Source organism: Serinus canaria, chromosome 7 (genome assembly GCF_022539315.1).
Source record: "Serinus canaria isolate serCan28SL12 chromosome 7, serCan2020, whole genome shotgun sequence".
Taxonomy (NCBI): domain Eukaryota; kingdom Metazoa; phylum Chordata; class Aves; order Passeriformes; family Fringillidae; genus Serinus; species Serinus canaria.
The window spans coordinates 22,435,530-22,457,328 of NC_066321.1; the positions used below are offsets into that span (position 1 = coordinate 22,435,530).

General features: G+C 44.7%; 1 protein-coding gene across 1 annotated transcript in view; it reads right to left on the bottom strand.

The window, feature by feature from the left end:
• Window positions 1-21,799, bottom strand: part of TTN (titin) — a 238,989-nt gene that overhangs the window by 178,795 nt on the left and 38,395 nt on the right. Inside the window, exons 44-56 of the mRNA XM_050976633.1 lie at window positions 20,381-20,437; window positions 7,591-8,874; window positions 6,354-7,433; window positions 5,407-5,685; window positions 3,806-4,369; window positions 3,097-3,378; window positions 2,695-2,973; window positions 2,056-2,334; window positions 1,682-1,960; window positions 1,271-1,558; window positions 874-1,152; window positions 492-773; window positions 106-384 (exon numbers count right to left, since the gene is read on the bottom strand). Of these exons, the coding sequence (XP_050832590.1) occupies window positions 106-384; window positions 492-773; window positions 874-1,152; window positions 1,271-1,558; window positions 1,682-1,960; window positions 2,056-2,334; window positions 2,695-2,973; window positions 3,097-3,378; window positions 3,806-4,369; window positions 5,407-5,685; window positions 6,354-7,433; window positions 7,591-8,874; window positions 20,381-20,437 (5,511 nt within the window). The remainder of the gene's footprint in view (window positions 1-105; window positions 385-491; window positions 774-873; window positions 1,153-1,270; window positions 1,559-1,681; window positions 1,961-2,055; window positions 2,335-2,694; window positions 2,974-3,096; window positions 3,379-3,805; window positions 4,370-5,406; window positions 5,686-6,353; window positions 7,434-7,590; window positions 8,875-20,380; window positions 20,438-21,799) is intronic.

The following is a 21,799-nucleotide window of genomic DNA, read 5'->3' on the forward strand; positions in this document are numbered from 1 at the left end:
GAAAGTGGCTATGTAAGTACAAGTCTGGTGTGTAACAAGCAGTGTGGCATGGAAAACCACACTGGAATAAGAGCATGCTACTGGTGTTCTGCACCTTGCACTAACCTTTCAGCGTGACCTCTGAACGGCAGAGGCAGCTCCCAACATCGTTTGTTACTCTACACTGATACTCCCCAACATCAGAAGCATCAAACCTGAAAACATGGAGGCTAATCAAAGATTTCTCAATGCTTATTCTGTGCTTCTTACTGCTCCGCACGGGTTTATCATCTTTCACCCAGAACACTTCGAAGGGAGGTGTGCCAAGCACCTCACACTCCAAAACCACATCAGAATCCTTCAAGACTTCCATGGATTGAAACTCCTTGCTAAAATAAGGTGACTCTAGAGTGCGAAAAAGAAAGTGCAATTTGCATTAATCATACTTTTGAAGCCTGTACCACTGCACTGAGTCTGAAGATACAAACTGTGAGGCTGGATGTCACACACACCTTTGACTGTAACAACACTACTGCAGATATCCTTTCCAGCGTCATTTTTGGCTTCGCAAATGTATTCCCCACTGTCTTCAGTATCAACCTCTGAAACATGGAGTATTGCCAAAGATTTTGTAAAAGATATCCTGTATTTGTCACTCTCTTTTAGCTCTCTATCATCCTTGAACCACGTGATTTTAATCTCAGGAGTACCAGTGACTTCACAGGTCAGTTCAGCATATCCACCTTTCTTTATGAGATGAGTTGGCTCTAGCTTCTCCTTAAAGACAGCCGGTTCTGTGGATTTAAGAAGAGTGTTCAGGACAAAGAACACAAGAAAGAGTGCTGCTGTGTTAATCCAGCAGCTAAAATTTTAAAGAAGAGTAAGAACGCAAACCTTTCACAAATAAGTTTGCACTGCATGTTACTGAACCAGCTACATTGGAAACTTTGCAGGTGTATTTTCCAGAGTCAGCTGGTTTGACTGCGTAAAGCTCCAAGTAACTCGCTAATGCTTCTGTCATAATGTAGCAGGATCCTCCTGTCACCAGCTCAGTATCACCTTTAAACCATTTCACTGTCAGCGGTGTTGTGCCTTTAAACATTCCTTTGAAATGTACAGTTGATGCAGGCAATACATCTTGAGACTCTGGTTCTACAGTGAAGCTGGGTGGCTCTGGATTGCGTTGAAAGGAAAAAAATGCAAAGAGTAAGACAGGGCTTGTATGTTGGGAAAGAAAAGTATTACCACAAGACAAGCAAGATTCCAAGAAAAGTGAAACAAATTGCCAAACCTTTTATAAACAAAGTGCTACTGCTCTCTTTGCTACCAGCAGAGTTTGTGGCTCTGCAAATGTAGACCCCAGCATCATTTGCATCTAGGTGTTTTATTTCCAAAGATGCCGAGCCTTCTGCAAAGTGTACTGTATACTTGGCACTTGAAGTGATCTCAGTATCTTGCTTAAACCATGAGACAGTCATTGGAAGAGAGCCTGAAATTTTGCAGTCTAGGCGGCACGAGGCGCTAATGATGCTGTCAATATTCTTCAGTGGTTTAGTAAAGAAGGGAGGGAGAGTGCGATCTGTTGAGAGTGAAAAAAATGACAGAAAGGAACACATGAGCCAAACAGGAGTGCTGTTCTGCTTCTGGCTCTGCCAGGTACAGAGCAGAGCAACAGGGCTCTCTGCAAAGAGGCAGTACCAACCTAGCACAGTGAAGCTGGTAGTACAAGAGCTGATGCCCACATCATTAGATATCTCAAAGGTGTATTCACCACTGTCCTGCATTTCAGCGGCATAAAACTTGAGCTGAGCAATGTTATTTTTGAAGCTGATCCTGTATTTTTTGCTGGCAGGGAGTGGCTTTCCATCTTTGAACCATTTGGTTTTCAGCTCTGGAGTGCCTGTGACAGTGTACTCCAAAATAGCTGGTTCCCCTGCTGTAACCTGGGTCATTTCGGCTTTTTCAATTATTTTGGCAGGTTCTACAACAAAATTAAACAACCGGTGTTAAGGACAAAAGGAAATTTCTTCTCCTCTCACTGGGAGACTGCAGTGATCACAGCCCTCCTCCACTGACCTTTCACTGCTAGTTCACCAAAGCAGGACTGACTTCCTGCATCATTCTCAGCCACGCAGGTGTATTTGCCACCAGAGCTCAGCTGGACTCCGGTAATTTGCAGTGTTGCTAGACCGTGATCAAATGTCACTCTCACATTGTTATCATCTTTAATAATGTCTTTGCCCTTCATCCATGTCACAGAAATAGGCTCTGACCCTTTCACCACGGCCTGTAATGTAACACTATCTCCAGCCAGAGCTGTCACATTTTCGATTTTCTTAACAAAAGACGGTGGTTCTAGTTCAAAGAAGAGAGACAAGAAATAAATACTCATCTACTATTACATCATCACATAAAATATGCTACTTAAAGACAGTTTTGTAAGACAGTATGTGCAATACATGTCGCAATTCAGCAAAAGAGCAGGCAAGTTGGAGAAGCGCTTTCTCTCAGCGCTAATGGCCCATTAATCTCATGTTCTTCAAATTCACAGGTTTGATGCCAGATAAGACTCAAGATATGCACAGAATTTTAAGAGAAGATATTTTTTGTCCCCAGTCTCCCCAGCCTCCCACAAATCCAAAGAGAAGATATTTTATGAAATAAGATGTTTTTGCCAATCCCTTCAGTAAATGGAGTTTTCTCTCTCCCACTGACCTTTCAGGATGTATGTGGCACTGCACATGCACTTCCCGACCTCGTTAGCTATCACACACTCGTATTCACCGACATCTGCACTATTAAATGAGGACACCTCCAAAGAAATAACAGCCTTCTGAGAGGTCAGCCTGTATTTTTTACTACTGCGAATCTGCTTCTTGTCTTTGTACCAGCTAATCTCAAAGGGTCCAGTGCCAGCAACCTCACACTGAAGAATGGGGTTTGTTCCCTTCACTAGCTCTGCAGGTTCAAGTGTTCGGATGAAAGATGGAGGCTCTATAAAAGCAGTAAGAAAGAATTAGTCAACCATGCTAAAAAAAAACCAAACAAACCAAAAACCAAAAAAAGGAAGGAAGGTTTTTCTCAAGAATGTGACTGGCAGCAACAAGAAGGACAGACCTTTGACAACCACTTCGGTGGTGCAACTGTCACTTCCAACTTCATTGACAGCTTCACATGAGTAGGTCCCAGTGTCATCAACTTTCATTTCCAAAATATCTAACACAGCCACAGAATTGACAAAGGACATCCTGTGCGTGTTACTTTCATGGATTTCCTTATTGTTCTTGAACCAAGTAACCTGGATTTCAGGAGACCCTTTGATTTTGCATTGAAGGCGTGCAGAGTCGCCTGGGGTCAGTAAATAAGATGGATCGACCTTCTTCACAAAGGATGGTGGTTCTGAAAATGGGAAGAGGGGAAGAGATGGTAAAAAGGGGAAGGGGAAGAGGAAAGGGGGAAAAGGAAAGAAAGCTGAAATACAGAGCTTTGAAAGATTGGTTCCCAGACCAAGAACAAAATACAGCTTCACAAGAGATCAGCATAATCTTTGCTGAGCTGCAGCTTCTGCGGTTTTGCTTTCCCTCTTCATCCATCTCTACCCTGCAGGCAGGAGCAATTCTTGATTTTCTCTGGTGAAAGAAATATTGAAGTAACACACAGTGCACTGTAAGGCAGCAGGGGAGAAGACTTTGCAGGGAATGGACCAGGTGGCAGGTCTGAGAAGAATTCACAGTGTAATTTCAGCCCAAGGAAGTCTTTTGCCTGTGAAAGAAGTAAGGAGGAACCCAAGAAGACGAAACGTAAAGGGGGCATAGAAGTATCTTACCTCTGACTGTGACGCTGGCAGAAGAGGAGCTGCTCCCTGCCTCATTTGAAGCAGTACACACATAGTGGCCTGAGTCCTTGAGCTTAGCCAGAGGAATCTCAAGTGAGGCTATTTTGTCTTCAAAGTAAATCTTATAATCTTTGCCTGGAGGGATTTTGTTTCCATCCTTTGTCCACCCTACAGTTACTTTCCTGTCTTCATCTACCTGACATTCAAGGCGTATTTTTTTATTAACTGCTGACTGTACTGACTGCAATTCTTTAATGAAGTGGGGCTTGTCTATAATGACCATTTCAGTCTGGCAAATATCAGCCCCAAACTTGTTGGAAGCTTTGCAAGTGTAAACTCCTCTGTCACTAGCAGTAAGAAGGGAAATTTCTAAAACATGTTTATTTTCCACTTTGGAGATCTTATGGTGGTCTGAAGGTGAAATAGTTGTCCCATCTTTCTGCCAGGTGATGTCGATGACTGGAGTGCCCGAAACAGTGCACAGGAACTTGGCACTTTTGCCAACAAAAGTAGTAATAGGTTCAGGTCTGGTAAGAAACGTTGGTGGAAATGCCTCTGCAAAACAAAGGGGTTCAATGTTATCAAGAGGAGAGGAACAGAGCCACATTTGCCAGAGACAGAGATCAAGAGAGGCTAGATTGTCACTGAACACTCTTAAGCAAAAGAAAACAGCAGTGAAGGAGATAAGAGGTGTTAAAGATGATAAATTTTGGCATTTGGTTTTGTACTTCAGTCTATGTATTGCTCCAGAGCTTGAAGGCATTTTGAATCTCTGGAGCAATGTACGAACTAAAGGAAAATAAACAAAAAAGCCCCAAATTCTTCCCTCAAGACTGACATGTTCTCTTAAGATGGGCAAGTTTGCATGCATTTCACTGTTCATGCACCTTTTTCTAGTCTCTAGCACTTAGCAAAGACCACATAAGGACTCCTCCCAGAAGAGAAAAGTCAGAGTAAAAAAAAGTCATCATAAAAGAAACCCCCAAAAGATAATAGCTTTTTGCTGTTTTGTTTCTTTCTTTAAAGAAAAAAACCTGCTGTATAGCTCTCAATAGAAAAAAAATTAGCAAATTGAAAGCCTTTAAACCTCCTTTTTTTTAAGAAGATCTATTTCCCCAGTCACAGAGCTCCCCTTTGGCCACGGCACAAAGATGTTCAGGTATGCAGACCTGCATAACCTGCGTCGCAAGTACAGTTGCAGGATAAATTTAGGGTGCTAGGGTAATCACACAGTGACTATTACACCAAGAAATCAGATTTAAAAGTGCTTCTTGTGAAACAAACCTTCTTCAAGAATGAATTCATAAAGCAATCCCATGCTGTTTCTTCCTGCTCTCTTTCCCCCTTCTTTCTTTCCCTCTGAAGCTTTTTTACACTGATTCCCCTCTCTTCATAGAGAAAGCCCCTAAAAGCAGCATTCTGAAAAGTCATTCCTTTTCTATGCTTTTGCCTGCCAAAATTAGGCATGGATTATGGATTATGATGGCAACCAAGAGTCCTACCATAAACACTTTCAAGTATAGCAGTGAAATCACTACAATACACCAAGATATTTTATGGAAAAAGAGAAGAGTCTGAAGGTCTGCACTTACCAGTTACTGTTAAAACAGCTGTAGAGCTTACACTGCCGTGCTGGTTGGAAGCCTTACAGCTGTATTCCCCACAGTCAACAACTTGAGGCCTTGGGATCTCCAGGGTGGAGAGGTAGTTGGAGGTGCGAATGGAGTACTTGTCCCCATCGTAGATCTCTCGCCCGGCCTTGTACCACTGGAACTTGACATTGGGAGCCATCTCTACCTCACAGGTAAACTTGGCCACATGATTCACAGCCACTTCCAAGGGTTCAAGCCTTCTCCTCAGGATTGGTGCGACTGAAATTAGAAGCAGAGAGTAACTCAGGACCCTGCCTGCTGACATTCTGAAATTAAGTGATTGACTGACTGAAATAAAATAAATCAAAAAGGTGACATACTTGCAATTCACATAAAGTGACTGTAAAAGAAAAAAATATCTGTAAGAAATGAAAGCAGTACTAGACTCAGTGGACAGACAGTCTTACAGTGCATAATGACATCAGGAAACTGTGATGATACTGGAAAAACAAAGTGAAATAGCAATGCACAGTAGCAATAGGATATAAATATATAATAATCTACTCTGGACTTGTGAGACATTATGGTGTGAACGAGAAGTGCAATGACTCTAAGGAGTGAGAGAGGGTGCAGCAGTGAGAAAAATGGGAAGAGCAGGTCCACTTCTCAGGCAATAATAGGAGAAATGGCTGGGATTGAGATACAGCTTTGTCCTGAAAATGCTAGTGCAATGAAACAAAAAAGTTCCTGACCAAAGACTGGGGTAATGGAAGTGAGAGGCCTTGCAATGTGGTAAAAGGAGACCATCAATCCAGAGAGAAAGAGGGCCCTCTGATTAGTGGCATGATGGTATTAATATAGTGTCTCTGTCCAAAGATACACAGAGTAGGGGAGGTTCATTAGTACAGCAGTGCATCAAAAAGATTATTTTATCCCCATAATCCAACCACTTTTAACAACTGTGAGTTTTGCTGCTGTTGCTCTTTTTCCACCTTGATTCAGCGCCTCACAGTTGTACTCTCCTTGGTGAATCTCCCCACACACTTTGCTTATTACTAGTGTGTAAGTGTCCTGATCTTGCAAACACTTGAATTTGTTGCCTGAAGAGACCAGTTCACCCTCAAAGCACCAGTTCACCTCTCTGACATTTGCTATGACAGACAACAGCCTGACACTCTCCTCCTCCTCCACAACAGTGTCAACTAGTTTGCTGTGGATGATGGGATAACCTTCTTTGCCCAGCTCATCCTTTTGCTTTCCAGCTCGAGTTTCCAAACCCTCTCTGCCCTCTTCCTCACATTTTTCCTCCCTTTTCTCTTTTCCTTTCAGTATTTCTCTGGAAGTCTCTGTAAGAACATCTGCAGATGCTACATCAGCAGTGGCTACAGCTGCACCCACGTCTGTGATTAGACCATGCTCAGCCTTGATTACTTGTGCAGAAAAAGGCTGTTCCAGTTGTGTTTCTGCCTCCATAGTCCTCTCAGCCTGCTGGGGCTCCAACTCAAAGATTTCATCATAGGATTTTCCTAAGAGAAGTGGACTGGCAGAGAATGGCAATGCTTCGGATTTTTCACCAGTCAGGGAACATTTATCTTCACAAAGAAAAGAACAGAAAACTTCCTTCAAGACTGTGTTCTGGTCAGCTGTCTGAATGTTCACTTCTCCCAAGGAGACCTGGATTTCTATGGGACTGCATCCTCCTGTGGTCACAACATACCTGCACAAGGTATGTGTATTCTCCTGGGTGATATTTATTGCCTGTACTTTAGCATCTTCCTTATCAGCCAACCATTTTGAAAACAAGAGGTTTTTCCCACTTACCACTGCAGCTTTCAGTGCATTTCTGATTTGAGACTTTATGTCTAAGCTGCAGCTCTTGGGAACCAGAGCAGTGAGCTCACTGTTGAGGACTTGGCTTGGCTGGAACTCACGAGAGCACATTGTTTCATGGGATTGTCTTTCTGTCCTCTGCCACTGCTTAAATGGCTTGGAAAGATCAACATGTTCTTCTTCTATGGACTGGTTTTCTTCCAGCAGCAAGGAAAATCACAGCTGGTCCCTCGTGTATTCTTTCAGCAAAATCTTCCTTTGCTGTTTCCAGGAAAGAAATGTTCTCCAGGGGGACAGCTTGGCCCCCAGTGAAGGCCAATTCAGAGAGAAATCTGGGTTCAGCCTTCAGCTCACCTTGTGCTATCTGAAAGCCCTCAAGGATCTGGATTTGCTCACCATCCATGACTTGGCTCTCAGTGGTGCTTGACACCTGTAGAAGGGTTTGGGAAGCCTCTGTTTTCAGAGCAGCCAGTTGCTCTGCTGCCTTGGGGATGATTTCCTCTTTGGGCACGAGTGTCTGTGCAGCTACAGTCCCAAGGCAGCCTGGCAGATGTGTCTCCATCACTGCTGCAGGCACCACACCCTGGGGGCCAGCAGGGAGGGTTTCCAGAGGCTCTGCCAGAAGCCCACAGCTCTCCTGTATTGTGGCCACCTGGGTGAGCATTACTTCAACTCTCTGCGCTGCCAGACAGGTCGGTGGCAGGCCAGGCACGACCTCCTCCCTGGGCAGCATGTACACAGCCTGGCTCGTCTGGAGCTGAAGGAGAGTTGAAGGCTCCCTCCTGGGCTCAAGACTGAACGCTTCTTCCATAGCAGGAAGCTCACCAGCCTCCTGGTAGAAAAGAGGGCTTTGCTCCTCTGCCACCGCAGAGCGCTGCAGGGCCGGGCTCTGGCTGCACACAGCGCGCTCCTGGCGCAGCACCAGGAGCTCAGCAGAGGACGTGGCCTCACCCAGGGCGCTCACAGCCCTGCATGTGTAGAGCCCAGAGCCCTCCTCCAGGCAGTGCCACACCGTCAGAGAGCCCGAGCCGTCGGGGTGCCGAGCGATGGAGCGGCGCGCATCAGGGAGGAGCCGCCGGCCGCCCTCGGAGCACAGCCCGGCGGGGCACGGGCTGCCCAGCACGGCGTGCTCCAAGGCTGCCCTGGAGCCCGGGGCACACCGCACGCTGCCCGGCTCCCTGGCAAAGCAGGGGGGGCCCGGCTGCCTCCGGCACACGTGGAGCTGGGCGCTGCAGCTGGTCTCCCCGTGAGCACTGCTGGCCACGCACAGGTACTCACCCTGCACGCCTGCACATGGGAGGATGAGGCTGTGGTCATTGCCAGCAAACACTAACTTACAGTCCGTGCATGGGGTTAGCTTCCTAGCGTTGAAAAACCATTGGATTTTGGGTGTGGGGCTGCCAGTAACAGTAACAGAGAGCCTAGCTACATCTCCCTCCCAGACTTCAACATCTGAGACCTGCTGGAGGAAAAGTGGGGCTTTGCCCTCGTCCTCAATTTTCATCTTTGCTTTGCTGAAATGAACTGGTTTTCCAGGCTCAAATTCAAGTGTTTTCTCTCTATCAGGCAACTGAAGGCCGCTGCTGTAGCCTTCATTTCTTTCTTCCTCAGAAGAGGCAATAAGAGACCTAGCGATGTCTGTATGGAAAAAAATTGTTTAGTTTTACTAGAATATTTATGAGAACACTCATAGACAGCAATACACAGTGTTAGGCCATCCATCTTTCTACAGCTGGAGGCCTTTTAATACTATACAGCAGCTAGCAATGAAAGCAGGTCGGTGTTGTCTCCTTGCTGCCATGCCTGTCAAAATGAGTAAGACATGCTGTGTTGTCAGGTTGCTTAAGAATTTCCTATCTTGATCAGGATGGGTGTGTCTTTAAACCTGACATCACAGTATGGGTTAGGCATATCCCTCCAGGGTGCACTGTGCAAGTAACAACCAAGCAACACTGATGCATTTCACAGATATCATTAGAGTGGCATGTGTCATACATATTTGTATGTGCACCCACACAAACAATACAGCAGAATAGTGCTAAGACCCTGATATAATTCAAAACACCAACAAAAAAAACTCAGAATACCACAATCAGGATTGAATCCCACCCCCCCCCCACCAAACCAACCAACAAACCCACAATCTTTTCATCACACTGACCTTTCTTTTGATGAACAGTTCATCTCTTTAAACTCTTTTGTCTAGCACACAAAAAGATTACCTCTACCTTAACAGCTTTGTCTTGGTTTTGTCAATAGACCCTTGAGTTTACAGCATCATTATTCCAAACATCACAAGTTTAAACCCTTGATTTGATATAATTGATTCAAATCTCTGCTTTTGAACACCTCCCTGTCAAGATGTGGCGTATTAAAACTCCCACAATGTCAGAGAAAAACAGAACAGGCTTTTAAGATTATTTTGTTTTCTTGCCCTTTTGAATTTATAGATCTATGCATTAGACAACTTTAGTTCCAACAGTAGTTTAAAATGAGAGGAAACAGAGGCAAGAACATCTCTGCAGATGTTTGACAACAGAAACATCAGTGAAATATGGAATTTCCAGGATCAGAAAAGTTAATGAAATGCATGATGCAAGGAAAACCTTTGGAAATCAAATACTGCTGTCCTCACTGAGTCAAGTTTCCTCAGTAAAGGCCCAGAGTATTTGACAGATATAAGAGTTAAAAAAAAAAAAAAAAATTGTGAGTGGATTAATGTCCCTAGACACTGTAATGTCTCTAGGTACTGTAATTGAGAAGCTTCTCAATTGCAGTGTCTTCAATTTTAAAACTTATTGAGAGATTAGAATTTTTGCTGCACCCTAACAACAAACATAAAAAAGAACAAACTCTGTCACTCAATTCCTTTTAATTGGTTTTAGTAATTATTAGTCTTGCCACAAATGCCATAACATAAATGACATAGCACAGTGCATGCATGATTAACTGCCGGAAAGAAATGCTTAAGTAAAAAAAAAAAATTTAGAGCAGTACTTCAGCATTACTTACCACCTTCTTAAAACAGTAATAAATTGGGCAAATAAATTTGAGAATGGGTGGCAGAATTGGGCCAGTAAAATAAAAAAATTAAATATATAAAAAATTGCAGTGTAAAACCAATGTTAGCACAGGAGAATGCTTTATACACAGGAGTGTGGCAAAAATTAATGCACTTTTATGTGTTCCTGGATATTTATGAGAGAAGAACTATACAGATAGTTCCTCATATTTTAGATTTGTCTGTAAAATGAATAAAGTACAAGAAGCGATGGAGTTAAATAATTTCATGTTTATTTCACAAATTAACCATACATGTTAACATTCAATATACAGTGATGACAAATAAACATATTTAATTCTTTTTAAAGATACTTGTTTTGTAGAAATGAAGACAACATTAAATCTGAAAATAAAATTGTGAGCTTTTTCATTCCTATGAAAACCACAAAATTTTGAAAAGATATAGTCAAGCTATACCAGTTGTCCCAGACTAAGTTCATTCAAAGCTAGGATTACTCCAGATTTAACAATTGTAGCTTAGGTGAAACAGGTGCTCCTGGCTAATGTACGAAACTTAAACCAAGATTTATAAATTTACATAAACCACAAACACCACTATATGGGTAGAGATAAAGATGCTTGGCCATATATTTCAGATGTGAATATGAGCTTGGACCTGTGTGGCTTATGGCTCAAAAACCAAGTTATGGGCCTCTTTCTTCTAAAAATATTCAGATTTACATGCAAAATAAACACACTTCACAATTGCACAGGACCTAATCAAAGGGCCTCTGACCTCTTTGACTTTGGAACTAAAAGACCCCTGACATCCCAGCTGACACAGAACATCAGACAACTCATGCCAACCTCCCTCTGCTGTCTAATGAACCAGTTAGTGCTACACATCTCCACAAGGAATGGATTAAGGATACATCATGGAGTAATTCTTTCCCAGCACAACATTGGGTCAGACTGCCATGCTTCCCTTTCCTACCACCATTACCTGTCAGAAAGCACAATTAGCTCTGCCTTTCAGTATACAAATCTCAAATATTTATCGAGGGCTCAGGACTGAAGACACTGAAGTGACACATTTGCATCAGCCTAAACACTTCAGTCCTTTTGCCTGGATACTGGGTTATTAGAACTTGCCACTCCTGGTTTTAAATTTTTATCAGGCAACACGATTGGGCAAGGTGAATCTTTTGAACAAAAATTAGTATCCCAGGTGAGTGATGGGATAGTCTCAGAAGAGAACAGATTTTTTGAGACATGGTGGTCTCAGTGTGAGGGCACATCAAACTCAGAAATAAGAAATGGTATGAACATAACTGAACACACTATAGGAGTAGCTTTTATGCCTCAAGTCACCACTCTGCTTAAAGCTGTTTGCAAGGCCACTGACAGCAATTTGTAAATAACTGGAAGAATTTCATTAACAGGGAAACTAAGTAAAACCAATTTTTGCTTAGGGATTTTGAACTCAAGATCTCATCTTAACATATAGGTGACTGGAAAGCTGGTATGTGCATTAGAGAGTCATTTAGCTTCTGAGAAATGTTAATTAATAACTTTCCTCCATTTAACAGATTTTCTTAAGTTATCATTGCTTATGTAAGATAGATTTAAATCTGATTTAATTATGTCAGCGACTGCTGCTTCCTCCTAAATATTTGCATTACTTTAAATATAAAAATATATATTCACATTGAGAACATTAATGTAAAAATCTCCTGTGCTGAGAAAATGCCAAACATAACAACTGAATATATTCCCCTTGTTTCTGGTCATCTCAATACATAGCACACTTAATTGTTCTTAATAATAAAAAAAAAAAAGAGAGAGAAAAAAGGAAATGTAGACATGCAGTTCTAAAGTGAAACAAGAATACTGCATGAGAATATCTTACTTTTTTACTACTATGCATTTTTTATGAATGACACTGGAATATAGGGACAACCAAAATAATTTTAATGAATTTACAGTAACATAATTGATTTGTTATTATTACGCTCCCTTTGTCCTTTCCCTTTAACTTCTAAAAATACAGTACAAAATATGCTTTCATGTTTATTACTTGGTAATAGAGAAGAAAATCCTGTTCAGTCTCTACTAGTGCAAAATTTTCATTTTTCTTCTCATTGCTCTGCTTTTCTTTGCAACAGCATAATTTCTTGACTTAAAAAAGGCATTTAATTCCATGAAAGAGGCCCATAGATGTAAGAATTTTGCAGTGATAGAAACCATAAACAGGATTTGAATCACGTTCTGGCACAACATTGCGAGAAGGGGGAATACCAATTTAAGGAGTTCTTTAACAGAACTATACCCAAACTAAACAGCAAGCATAAGTTAGTGTTCCATACCTTCAGGTCACAAGAAAAAGGTGGTGTCTACATTTTCAGGTGATTTCTAGCCTACATAAAACAATAGTGATTGCACTGTTACAGACACACAGGTATATATACATTATACAAAACAGTCCTACGCAAATGAGTGTCAATTAAAATATCTTTACAAGAATGAGCAAGGAGAGTAGAAGGAGTCTGAAATATCCCTCAGTGCAGAAAGTGTGCACAAAATCTATGCATGGATTAAATCTCACTTAAATTCCCCAAAGAAGGCAAATCTAAGTGAAATACAAGTATGCCCATAGAGTGGTTTTCATCCTTATAGAGATGAAAACAATGCCCCTAAAATGAGTGCTGCATTTTTACCTGCAGTGAACAACATCATAAAAACACTTGATATTTCAAGACAGACTCTGAAATAAATTATGGAAATTTAGTATAACGTTAACACAGCACAAGTCTCAGCAGTTCCTGCCCTGTTAGTAGCTATACATTTGTACTGCCCATTGTCACTCTGTATCAGGTTTTCAATGGTAAGACTGTGCAAGCCATTCTGGTCTTCCTGTGCACAGTACCTATCCCCTTCCAACAACACCCCATCCTTGTACCAGCGGACACTGGGACGGGGGGAACCAGTCACAAGACACTGGAAGCACACCGAGGCACCTACAAATGTACTGTAGTCAGAAATGAGCCTCACAAACCTGGGAGGAGCTTCTGTGACCTGGAACTCAAAGCTGCAGCTCTCTGAGTCCACTGCCCTAAACTCAACCCGCTCCTCTTCGGACGGCTCTGCAAACACATCAAAACTAATGTTGACACGCTTCTCCCCTTCCACTTCCTGCTCTTGTTGAGTCACTGCAAGCAGCTGGATTGCTTTTTCTGAGTCATCTTTGTGCGGCTCAAACTCAAATTCCAGCTCTATTTCTGACTGGTCACCTGGGCTCACAGTGGTACTTAAAAGCAAGTCACACTTCTGGGACCTGTGTGGTTGACAGCCTGTGACTGTCTCACTGCTCACTGCATTTGCTTCCTGCTGAGCCACGACCACAAGGGAGCCTTTGCACGTTGCTTCTCCCAGCCTATTAACTGCCCGACAGCGATACAAGCCACCGTCAGAAGGTCCTACAGCTTTGACCTTCAGACTGTGAAGTCCCTCCTTCTGACTCACAACATACTTCCCCGTGCCAGGTGTCGCACACGTGTCACCTCTGAACCACTGAACTACTGGGACAGGAGTACCTGTAACAACACACTCAAATACTGCATCCAAGCCTTCTGTCACCTTGATATCTGTAACGGGCACAGCAAAGCGTGGAGGCATTTCAGTTACTTGGAAATCAATTTTTACATCCTCATTCTCCCCTGCTGCCAAGCCTGCAGCTTGTTCTAACAAGGCAAGTGGAAGTACATCTAGGGAAACCACCATGCTCTTCTTGTCTGGGCTAAACTCAGGACTGGTTATGATTTTGACCTGCTTCTCAAATTCTTTCACTTCATTTTCATCCAGCTCTACTTCCAGGAGGATTTCCTGTGGTGAAGGGGACCTCGAAGATGTGCTTTGCTCCATGTCAAAGTGTATAACATGCTGGTGGGTGACAGGGGGTGGCAGTGCCAGTGACCGTCCATCTTCAGGCAAAACCTCCACCTCTGCAATACTTTTAGCTTCCCCGACAATGTTCACTGCATGGCACAGATACTGTCCTTCATCAGCTTTCTGGACATTAGCGATTTCCAGAATATATTTGTCCCCGTCCTTCTCTATTTGCACTCTCTCATCCAGCTCCAGCAGAGATTTATTATGATACCACTTCACTCCTGGCTTGGGCACACCCACCACCTCAGCCACAAACATCAGTGTGCTGCCCTCATACAACCTCCTCCCGCTCAATGCCTTGAGGAATGCTGGTGGCCTGTCCCTGCCTGATGGCTCCAGGGCTTCACAGGGGGTCATAAACCCATTTGACTGGGGCTGGTCTGGAGGCTGATGCCTCCTCTCACAGAGGGGGAGCATGGTCAGGGCATCCATATACTCCCCAGTGGGTGTCCGGTAGCGTTCCGGCGGCGTGCTGTCCCCTGATGCAGAGTAGGGTCCTTCAAAGGGTGTGAAATATTGCTCTGAGGGCGTGTTGCATTTTGAACTCTCAGAAGGTGAGGGGTAGTGCTCAGGGGCCATGCTATAGACCGAGCCCTCGGACGGCGTGGAGTAGCGCTCGGGCGGCGTGCTGTACCCCGAGCCCTCGGACGGCGTGGAGTAGCGCTCGGGTGTGCTGAGCGGCGTGTGGTAGGATGCTGAGGAAGCAGTTTCGAAGATTTCCACGGAGGAGGGAGGTGTGTAGAAGCGGTCTGAATCAGGTGACTCCTCTCTGCTCCCACTCTCCAGCTCTATAGACATTTCTGACTCAGGAGAGAAGGGCCGGGCAAATTCCTGATGGTTGTTGTAGTAATCATAAACGGTGCTGAAGGTAACCTCCTCTACTTCCAGTGAAGTTATAGCTTCCTGCTGCTCCTTCTGAACTGTGCCTTTGAGAGTTGGAGTTTCATATATCCCAGTGGATCTTAAATAATTGGCCAGGGACAAATCAGGCTCCAGCTCTGAGACTTGAACAGCATTGGGCTCTGGACCTGCAGAAGTATCCTCCCACATTTCTTCTCCATCCAGGCTATTCTCAGAGGCTTCCTCAGTGGAAGTCCTCTTCTTGTCCCAAGACCCCTTCCTTTGCTCCTTCTGTGCCACAGGATCATCCATTACTAACCCAAGTATGAGTTGCCCCAAAGAGAAGCCCTTGGTTGTGTTTGGTTCCTGCTGGATGTCTCTGAGCATCTCCTCAGGGGAATCTTTCCCTGAGATGCTTTCCATCTCACAGGTGAAGCTGCTCCTTTCTGGCTCAAAGAACTTTTCTGTCTCAGAACCACCATCTTCCTCAGCCTGATGCCCAGCCTGGGGTTTCTTTTCATGTGCAGCTTTTTTCAAGTCTATAATAAAGCTGTCACTCTGGGAGTTTGTGGTCTCCAGTCGTTCCCCACTCTCCCACACATGTGTTTCCTGAACTCCTCTTTGGAAACCTGGTGTGGGCTCCACTAGAAATTCATTAATTTTTTCTTGAAGTGAGTCCTCTCCACAGACACTCATCTTTGAAACCTGAACTTCTTCAGCAGAATGTCCCTCTTCAGCAGATATCATGACACTGCCAAGGTCCCCATCAGGGGTTTGCAAATCAGCTGTTGTGACTTCTCTTGGCTCTTCCTCTTCCTGGGCATCTTCCTGGGCATCTTCCTCCTCCTGCTGGATCCTGTAGCTCTGACGCAGCTCCTCACTCAGAGACATCTCTCCTTCAAGCACATCACGTAGGTGCACTGAGGAGACGATCCCAGTGATGACCTCCACACTTTCCAGTGCTGTGGGGGTTTGTGCCTGTTCTGTGTGCACAGTCTCTGCAGCTGGGAAAGGCTCTGCAAACTTCCTCAGATCAAATATGATCTCAGTGTCAGGCTCAGAGGGCAACAGCTGCTCTCTGAAATGCACCTCTTCCACTTCTTCAGCTTTCTCAGTAAAAACATGATCTGAGTTTTCTATGCCAGGAGGAGTGGGGATGAGATTCAAAGAAGGGCTGTACACATCAGACTCAATTTCTTGCAGCATTTCCCTGTCACTTTGTATCTGCCAATGTGCGGCATCACTATCATCAATCACTTCTTCTTTACAAAGATTATCATCAGCTTTAACGTCCTGTTCAATACCAACTGATCTCTCCTGCTCCTTGTCCTGTTCCTCCTGCTGCTCTCCTGCATGGAATTCATAAAAGCCAAACTCCTCCTTTGTGGGGGTGCTTGCAACATGGTCCTGCAGGTGGGGCACACTTGGCTCTTCCACAAGAGGCACATCAGGAGTCACTGCCTCCCCAGCAGGGGCATCACACTCTGTGCAGACATCACTTCTGTCTTGCACCACAGGTGATACAGGAATGAAAAATTGTGAAACCTTACACTCCTTTGCCAGAGCAGACTGCTCAGGGGCACGTGCTTGCCCTTGCACTTCCATAAATGGTGAATCCTTACACTTCCCTGCCAGAGCAGACTGCTCAAAGGCATGTGTTTGTTCTTGCACTTCCATAAATGAGAAATCCTTACCTTCTTTTGCCAGAGCAGACTGCTCAGGGGCATGTATTTGTTCTGGCACTTCCATAAATGAGAAATCCTTCCCCTTCCCTGCCAAAGCAGACTGCTCACGAGCATGTATTTGTTCTTGCACTTCCATAAGTGACAAATCCTTACACTCCCCTGCCAGAGCAGACTGCTCAGGAGCATGTGTTTGCCCTTGCACTTCCGTAAGTGACAAATCCTTACACTCCCCTGCCAGAGCAGACTGCTCAGGAGCATGTGTTTGCCCTTGCACTTCCAAAAATGGTGACTTCAAGACGTCCCAGGACAGAGTATCCATATGTGGTAGTACCTTGCCTCCTTCAGGCTCCAGCTCCTCAGAAAAGTGACCTGAGTCCTTGGCCACCAATTCACATCCTTCCCCGGATATAGCAGGGTGAAATTCAGTGGTATCAATTCCAAAGCTGTGTTCCTCAGAGACAGCTTTTCCCCTGTTCTGCCTCATCTCAGAAATACCATCTGTATAACTCACCATTTCCTTTGTATTGCCCATTTCTTGCCTTGCATAAACTTCTTTGATATCCAGCACTATTGTTTCCTCCATCTCACTTTCCCTGATGTGAGGTGTTTCCTCACAATCTTCCAACTGCTCACCAGGAGGTGGAGACAACCTCAGGGACCAGGGTAGGTGGGCTTCCTCCTCCTTGGGGCATGCAATTTGTTCTTCTTCATCCTTACCAAGCATGCTGAGGCCTTGGAGGCGCAGAACATGGTCCATGGCAGGCAGTTCCTCAGTGCCTTCACCCCTGCTATACAGCTTGGGTGCCCTGGGCTGCACTGTGAGCTCAGAGGCAGTCTGAGCTGCTCCAGCCACGTTTGTGGCCACACAACAATATCTCCCTGCGTCTGTGACAGAGACTTCTTGAAGGTGTAAGCAGTATGTGCCGTTCTTGCCCTCTTCAAAGCTCAGTCTCTCACTGACAGAGAGGCTCTGGCCATTCAAGGACCAGCTCACAACTGGTGGGGGCTGCCCAGACACAGCACACTCCAACACCACTTCCTCTCCTTCACAGCAATGAACATGTGCTGGGGCTTCTGTCACAATTTGGGGTGGTTCATTTCCCACATCAAATGAAAACTTAAATTTGTGCTTTATGGTGGAAGCAGCCCGCTCTGGAGAGACTCGTGGGATCTCTCTCATCTCTGTGTCTTGCTCTGGCGTTGGAGTGGGGGCAGTGATTTTGATTTCCACAGGTAACGACAGCAAGTCTGAGTCTGGAACTGCACTTGGCAGTCCCTTCTCTCCTGCAAGGACCAGACCAATTTCTTCCTCCTCCTCTTTCATTCTCTCCGCTTCCTTCTTCTCTTTCTCCCTTTTTTCCTCCTTCACCTTCTCCTCCACTTTCACCTCCTCCTTTTCCTTGTTTGTGTACTTATAGGCTGGCATTGGCCGCCTCACATGGAGTCCAGCTGAGGTGCTGACTGTGCCCAGAGGGTTGAAGATCACGCAGGTGACAGTGCCACCATGCTGTGGGAGCACAGACGGGAAGGTCAGTGTGGAGCAGCACCCCGTGGTGTGAACCGCAGTGCCCTGGATGCGCCCCACGGGCTTGTCGTTGTTGTACCAAGTGACGGTGGGCTGCGGGCGGCCGTGGAAGAGGCAGGAGAAAGCGCATCTTTGTCCCTCAACAGCTTCCTGGGGCTTGATCTCCTGTACAAAGAGGGGTGGGCAGGGCTCCAGGAGCCCTCCTTGCACCTGCCATTTCTCCCCCAGCTCCTTGGACCTGGAGTATTGCTTCACTACCTGCACTGCGAGGGGTTTCGAGCCAACCATTTTGGCAGCCACCTTACGTGGGCCGGGCTGCCCAGGAGGTGCCTCCTGGGGCGCGGACATGAGGAATTCCTGCTTCTTTTGCAGCGCTGCCCTCTTTGCCTCCCGCAGCTTCTGCAGCTTCCAGCGGGTCTCCTCATCCAGCAGCTCCTCAATATTAGCCACTGTGCCCCTGTGCTCCCTACTGTGCGCCAGCCCTGGGCGGCACGGCCCCCCGAGCGGCAGGCTCTGGAAACGGATGGTTCGTACCTTGCCCCGGGCTGGTGCGAGGTGCCCGGGCTCAGCCTCCTGCCCCTTGTCGAAGGGGGAGCCGGTGCAGCGCAGCACCACCCGCAGCCGCTCCTCCCGCCGCTGCTGCAGCAGGCAGCCCCAGCCCCGCCGCATCCACTCCGCATTCCCGGCCGGAGCCGGGCCCCGCCGCTCCCCTCTGCGGGCCACCAGCAGCGAGGCGGTGGACTCGGCTGAGCCCTCGGTGTTAATGGCAAATACCCTGTAGCTGCCAGCGTCGTGCTCCCGCACGTCCCGCAGCTCCAGGCTGGCGCAGTGCGTGTGCTCCGTGCTCTCGGTGCGGATCACCTTGCGGCAGTCCTGGAGCACGGGCCGGTTGTTGTGGAACCAGGCCATGTGCGGTGCCGGGCATGCCACCAGCTTGCACCGGAAGAACGCGGGATCCCCCTCCAAGACAGACCTACACTTCAGTCCCTGTGTGAAGATGGGTTTGCGGTTCTGGGGGCAAGCCAGCACCGCCGCTGTGCCGTGTCCCTCGAAGTCCAGGCTGCGCTGTTCTGCAAGAGAAGGAGACCGGGTTACACCATGTCACGCTCTGCCTACCACCTGGTTGTAAAAAAGTAGCAATATATTGAAATAAAAAATGGGCATGCAAGAGATTTCGTCACACACCCAGGAAAAAAAAGTAATTCACTCACCATATTTGTTCGAATAAACGCAACGCCTTGCTCTGTTTTAAAGATTGACACGAAAATCGTTCGTTGTCTGTTCTTTCTTCAGACTGGAAATTTCTTCTTGAACAAGCAAAAAAAGAATTTCAAAATAACATGTTCTTCTGCGTATATGTTTTTGTTGCCTGGAAAAGCTGTGTGTCTTTGGGTGGCAAAGAAGAAAATCTTACCTGACTTGCAGACAGTAGAATAAACGCCCTTTCTGACCCCTCTGTTTGTAGATATGTTCAAACAATTGAAAAAAATAGTTTGAAATATATTTTTTTTAAAAAGTAAGTAACATGAAATGAGAAGGCGTTTATTCGAACTAATACAGCCACTAACTTCACAGTGTTATGCACGGGGGAAAAAGCAAGCAACATGAACCACGTATGCTATCTGCAAGCCAGGGTAAGAGATGTATAATGATGAATTAATGTATGTAAAAAAAGGTGCGAGGAATCAATGGGAATGTGTAGCTTTCACATAACCTAAACAAAAAATGCTCTCTAGTACACTTCATCTATCCAACCAATAGTGTCCATTGAACCAAATAATGTTAGGCTGCTAACTTGTTTAAAAGTAATACAATTAAGATTTGTAGAACTTCCTTCTGAAGTAAACTATTCCATGCATTCAAAAGGAAATTGAACATATATGAGCTCTGTGAACGGCTGCAAAGCATGAAGTAAAAGTTAAAAATATGGCTGCACAATTATAGATTTGAAGTTTTAAACATATTTTAAAACTTAAATAACCTTATAATGCAGGTAACCCTTTGCATATCAAAACAAACATGCAACATGTTCCAATATGCTTTAAAGTGTGTCTTTCCCCATCAGACACTTCATGGAAGCTGATAAAACCTTTCCACAACATTACTAATTACTGGTAATAATTATTCTCATTGGTTATTGTACCTTTCACTTCCATTTCAACCTCTTCCTCTAGCTTCTCATGAACAATTTTTTCAGGAGCTGGAATAAAAAAGACAAAGATTTTTGAGCTATAGTTGCTAAAAGTGCCAGTCAACACTTTATACAGTAAAAATGTCCAATCATTTTTGCAAATAGACATATATCCACATGTACACACACACACATAAATGCATGCCAAACAATTCAAACACTTGATGAATTTTGAGAATTAAGTAATCAAATATTTTCAGACTTGTTTGCAATGTACATTTTTCTGTAAGATTTGCTTTCTTTTTGCAGGATGGGGGAAAGTTTCTAAAACAACATGCCTTTATCATGCTGTAAATCCCTGAAGAAAACATTCAGCAATCCACAGACTACCGAGATACTTCTCATTCTTTATCATCTCCTAGGGAATGAATATGGTGGAATGCAATTATGATGCTATGCATGAGGAATTGATACTTGGAAGGAACATGCAGTTGCCAACCTGTCACTTTCAGATGGGTGCTGCACTCGGCTTGTCCTGCAGGGTTAACTATTCTGCACTTGTATGTACCCTCGTGGTCCTGACCAACTTTCAACAATCTTAAACTGCACAGTGGCCCCTCGTGTTTTAGGGAGCACAGTGCAGACTCCTCAACTATTAGCTGATTGCACAGCCAGACTACGCAAGGTGTAGGCACACCTTGCATTATGCAAAAGAGAAACACATCGTCTCCTTCTTTTACAGTGGTTTCTGAAGGCAGAGTTTCAAGGAACTCTGGTGCTTTGGCATCAGTTTCTGTGATGTCTTCACATGGCACAACGTCAGGATAGTATACTCTGTTTCTTTGCTTCTCAGTTTCATGTGGTCTTTGGGATGTAGTTATAAACAAGCTTGAGGTTTTCTTTGAAGATTCTTGCTTAACTTCAGATGCTTTAAACTGACAATCTTTGGCTGCTTTAAAGCTTTTAGAATCTGATTCAAGAGTAATTTTTGTTACTGCTTTGGCTTGTGCTTCTTTTGCTAGGTAAGAATAAAGTTAGGAAAAGGATTAGGTCAGATGTTTTGCAGGAATAAAAAAACATCCTTATACTTATGGGGAGAAAACCCAGTAATTAGTATTGATAGAATATGCCATATATTAGTGCTAAAACAGTGCTATTAAACGTGAGTGATGGCACATTTAAGAGCTCTATTCCTGTTAGGTTTGTTCCAGGTACCAGTAATGCCTGTGGGTCTTTAATGGGACCAAATTTTGATCCACAGTGACTAAAACAAAAGCATATATTTGCTTCCAATTTAGAGCCCTCATTTGGAAAGTAGCAGCAGAAGATTATGTAAAGGGCTTATGGCAGCTCTATAGTGAAGAAAGAAGTTTCAGTAATTAAGAGCCAGATCAACAGGGTCAATGCCTTTTTTCTTATTCATCTTAGTTT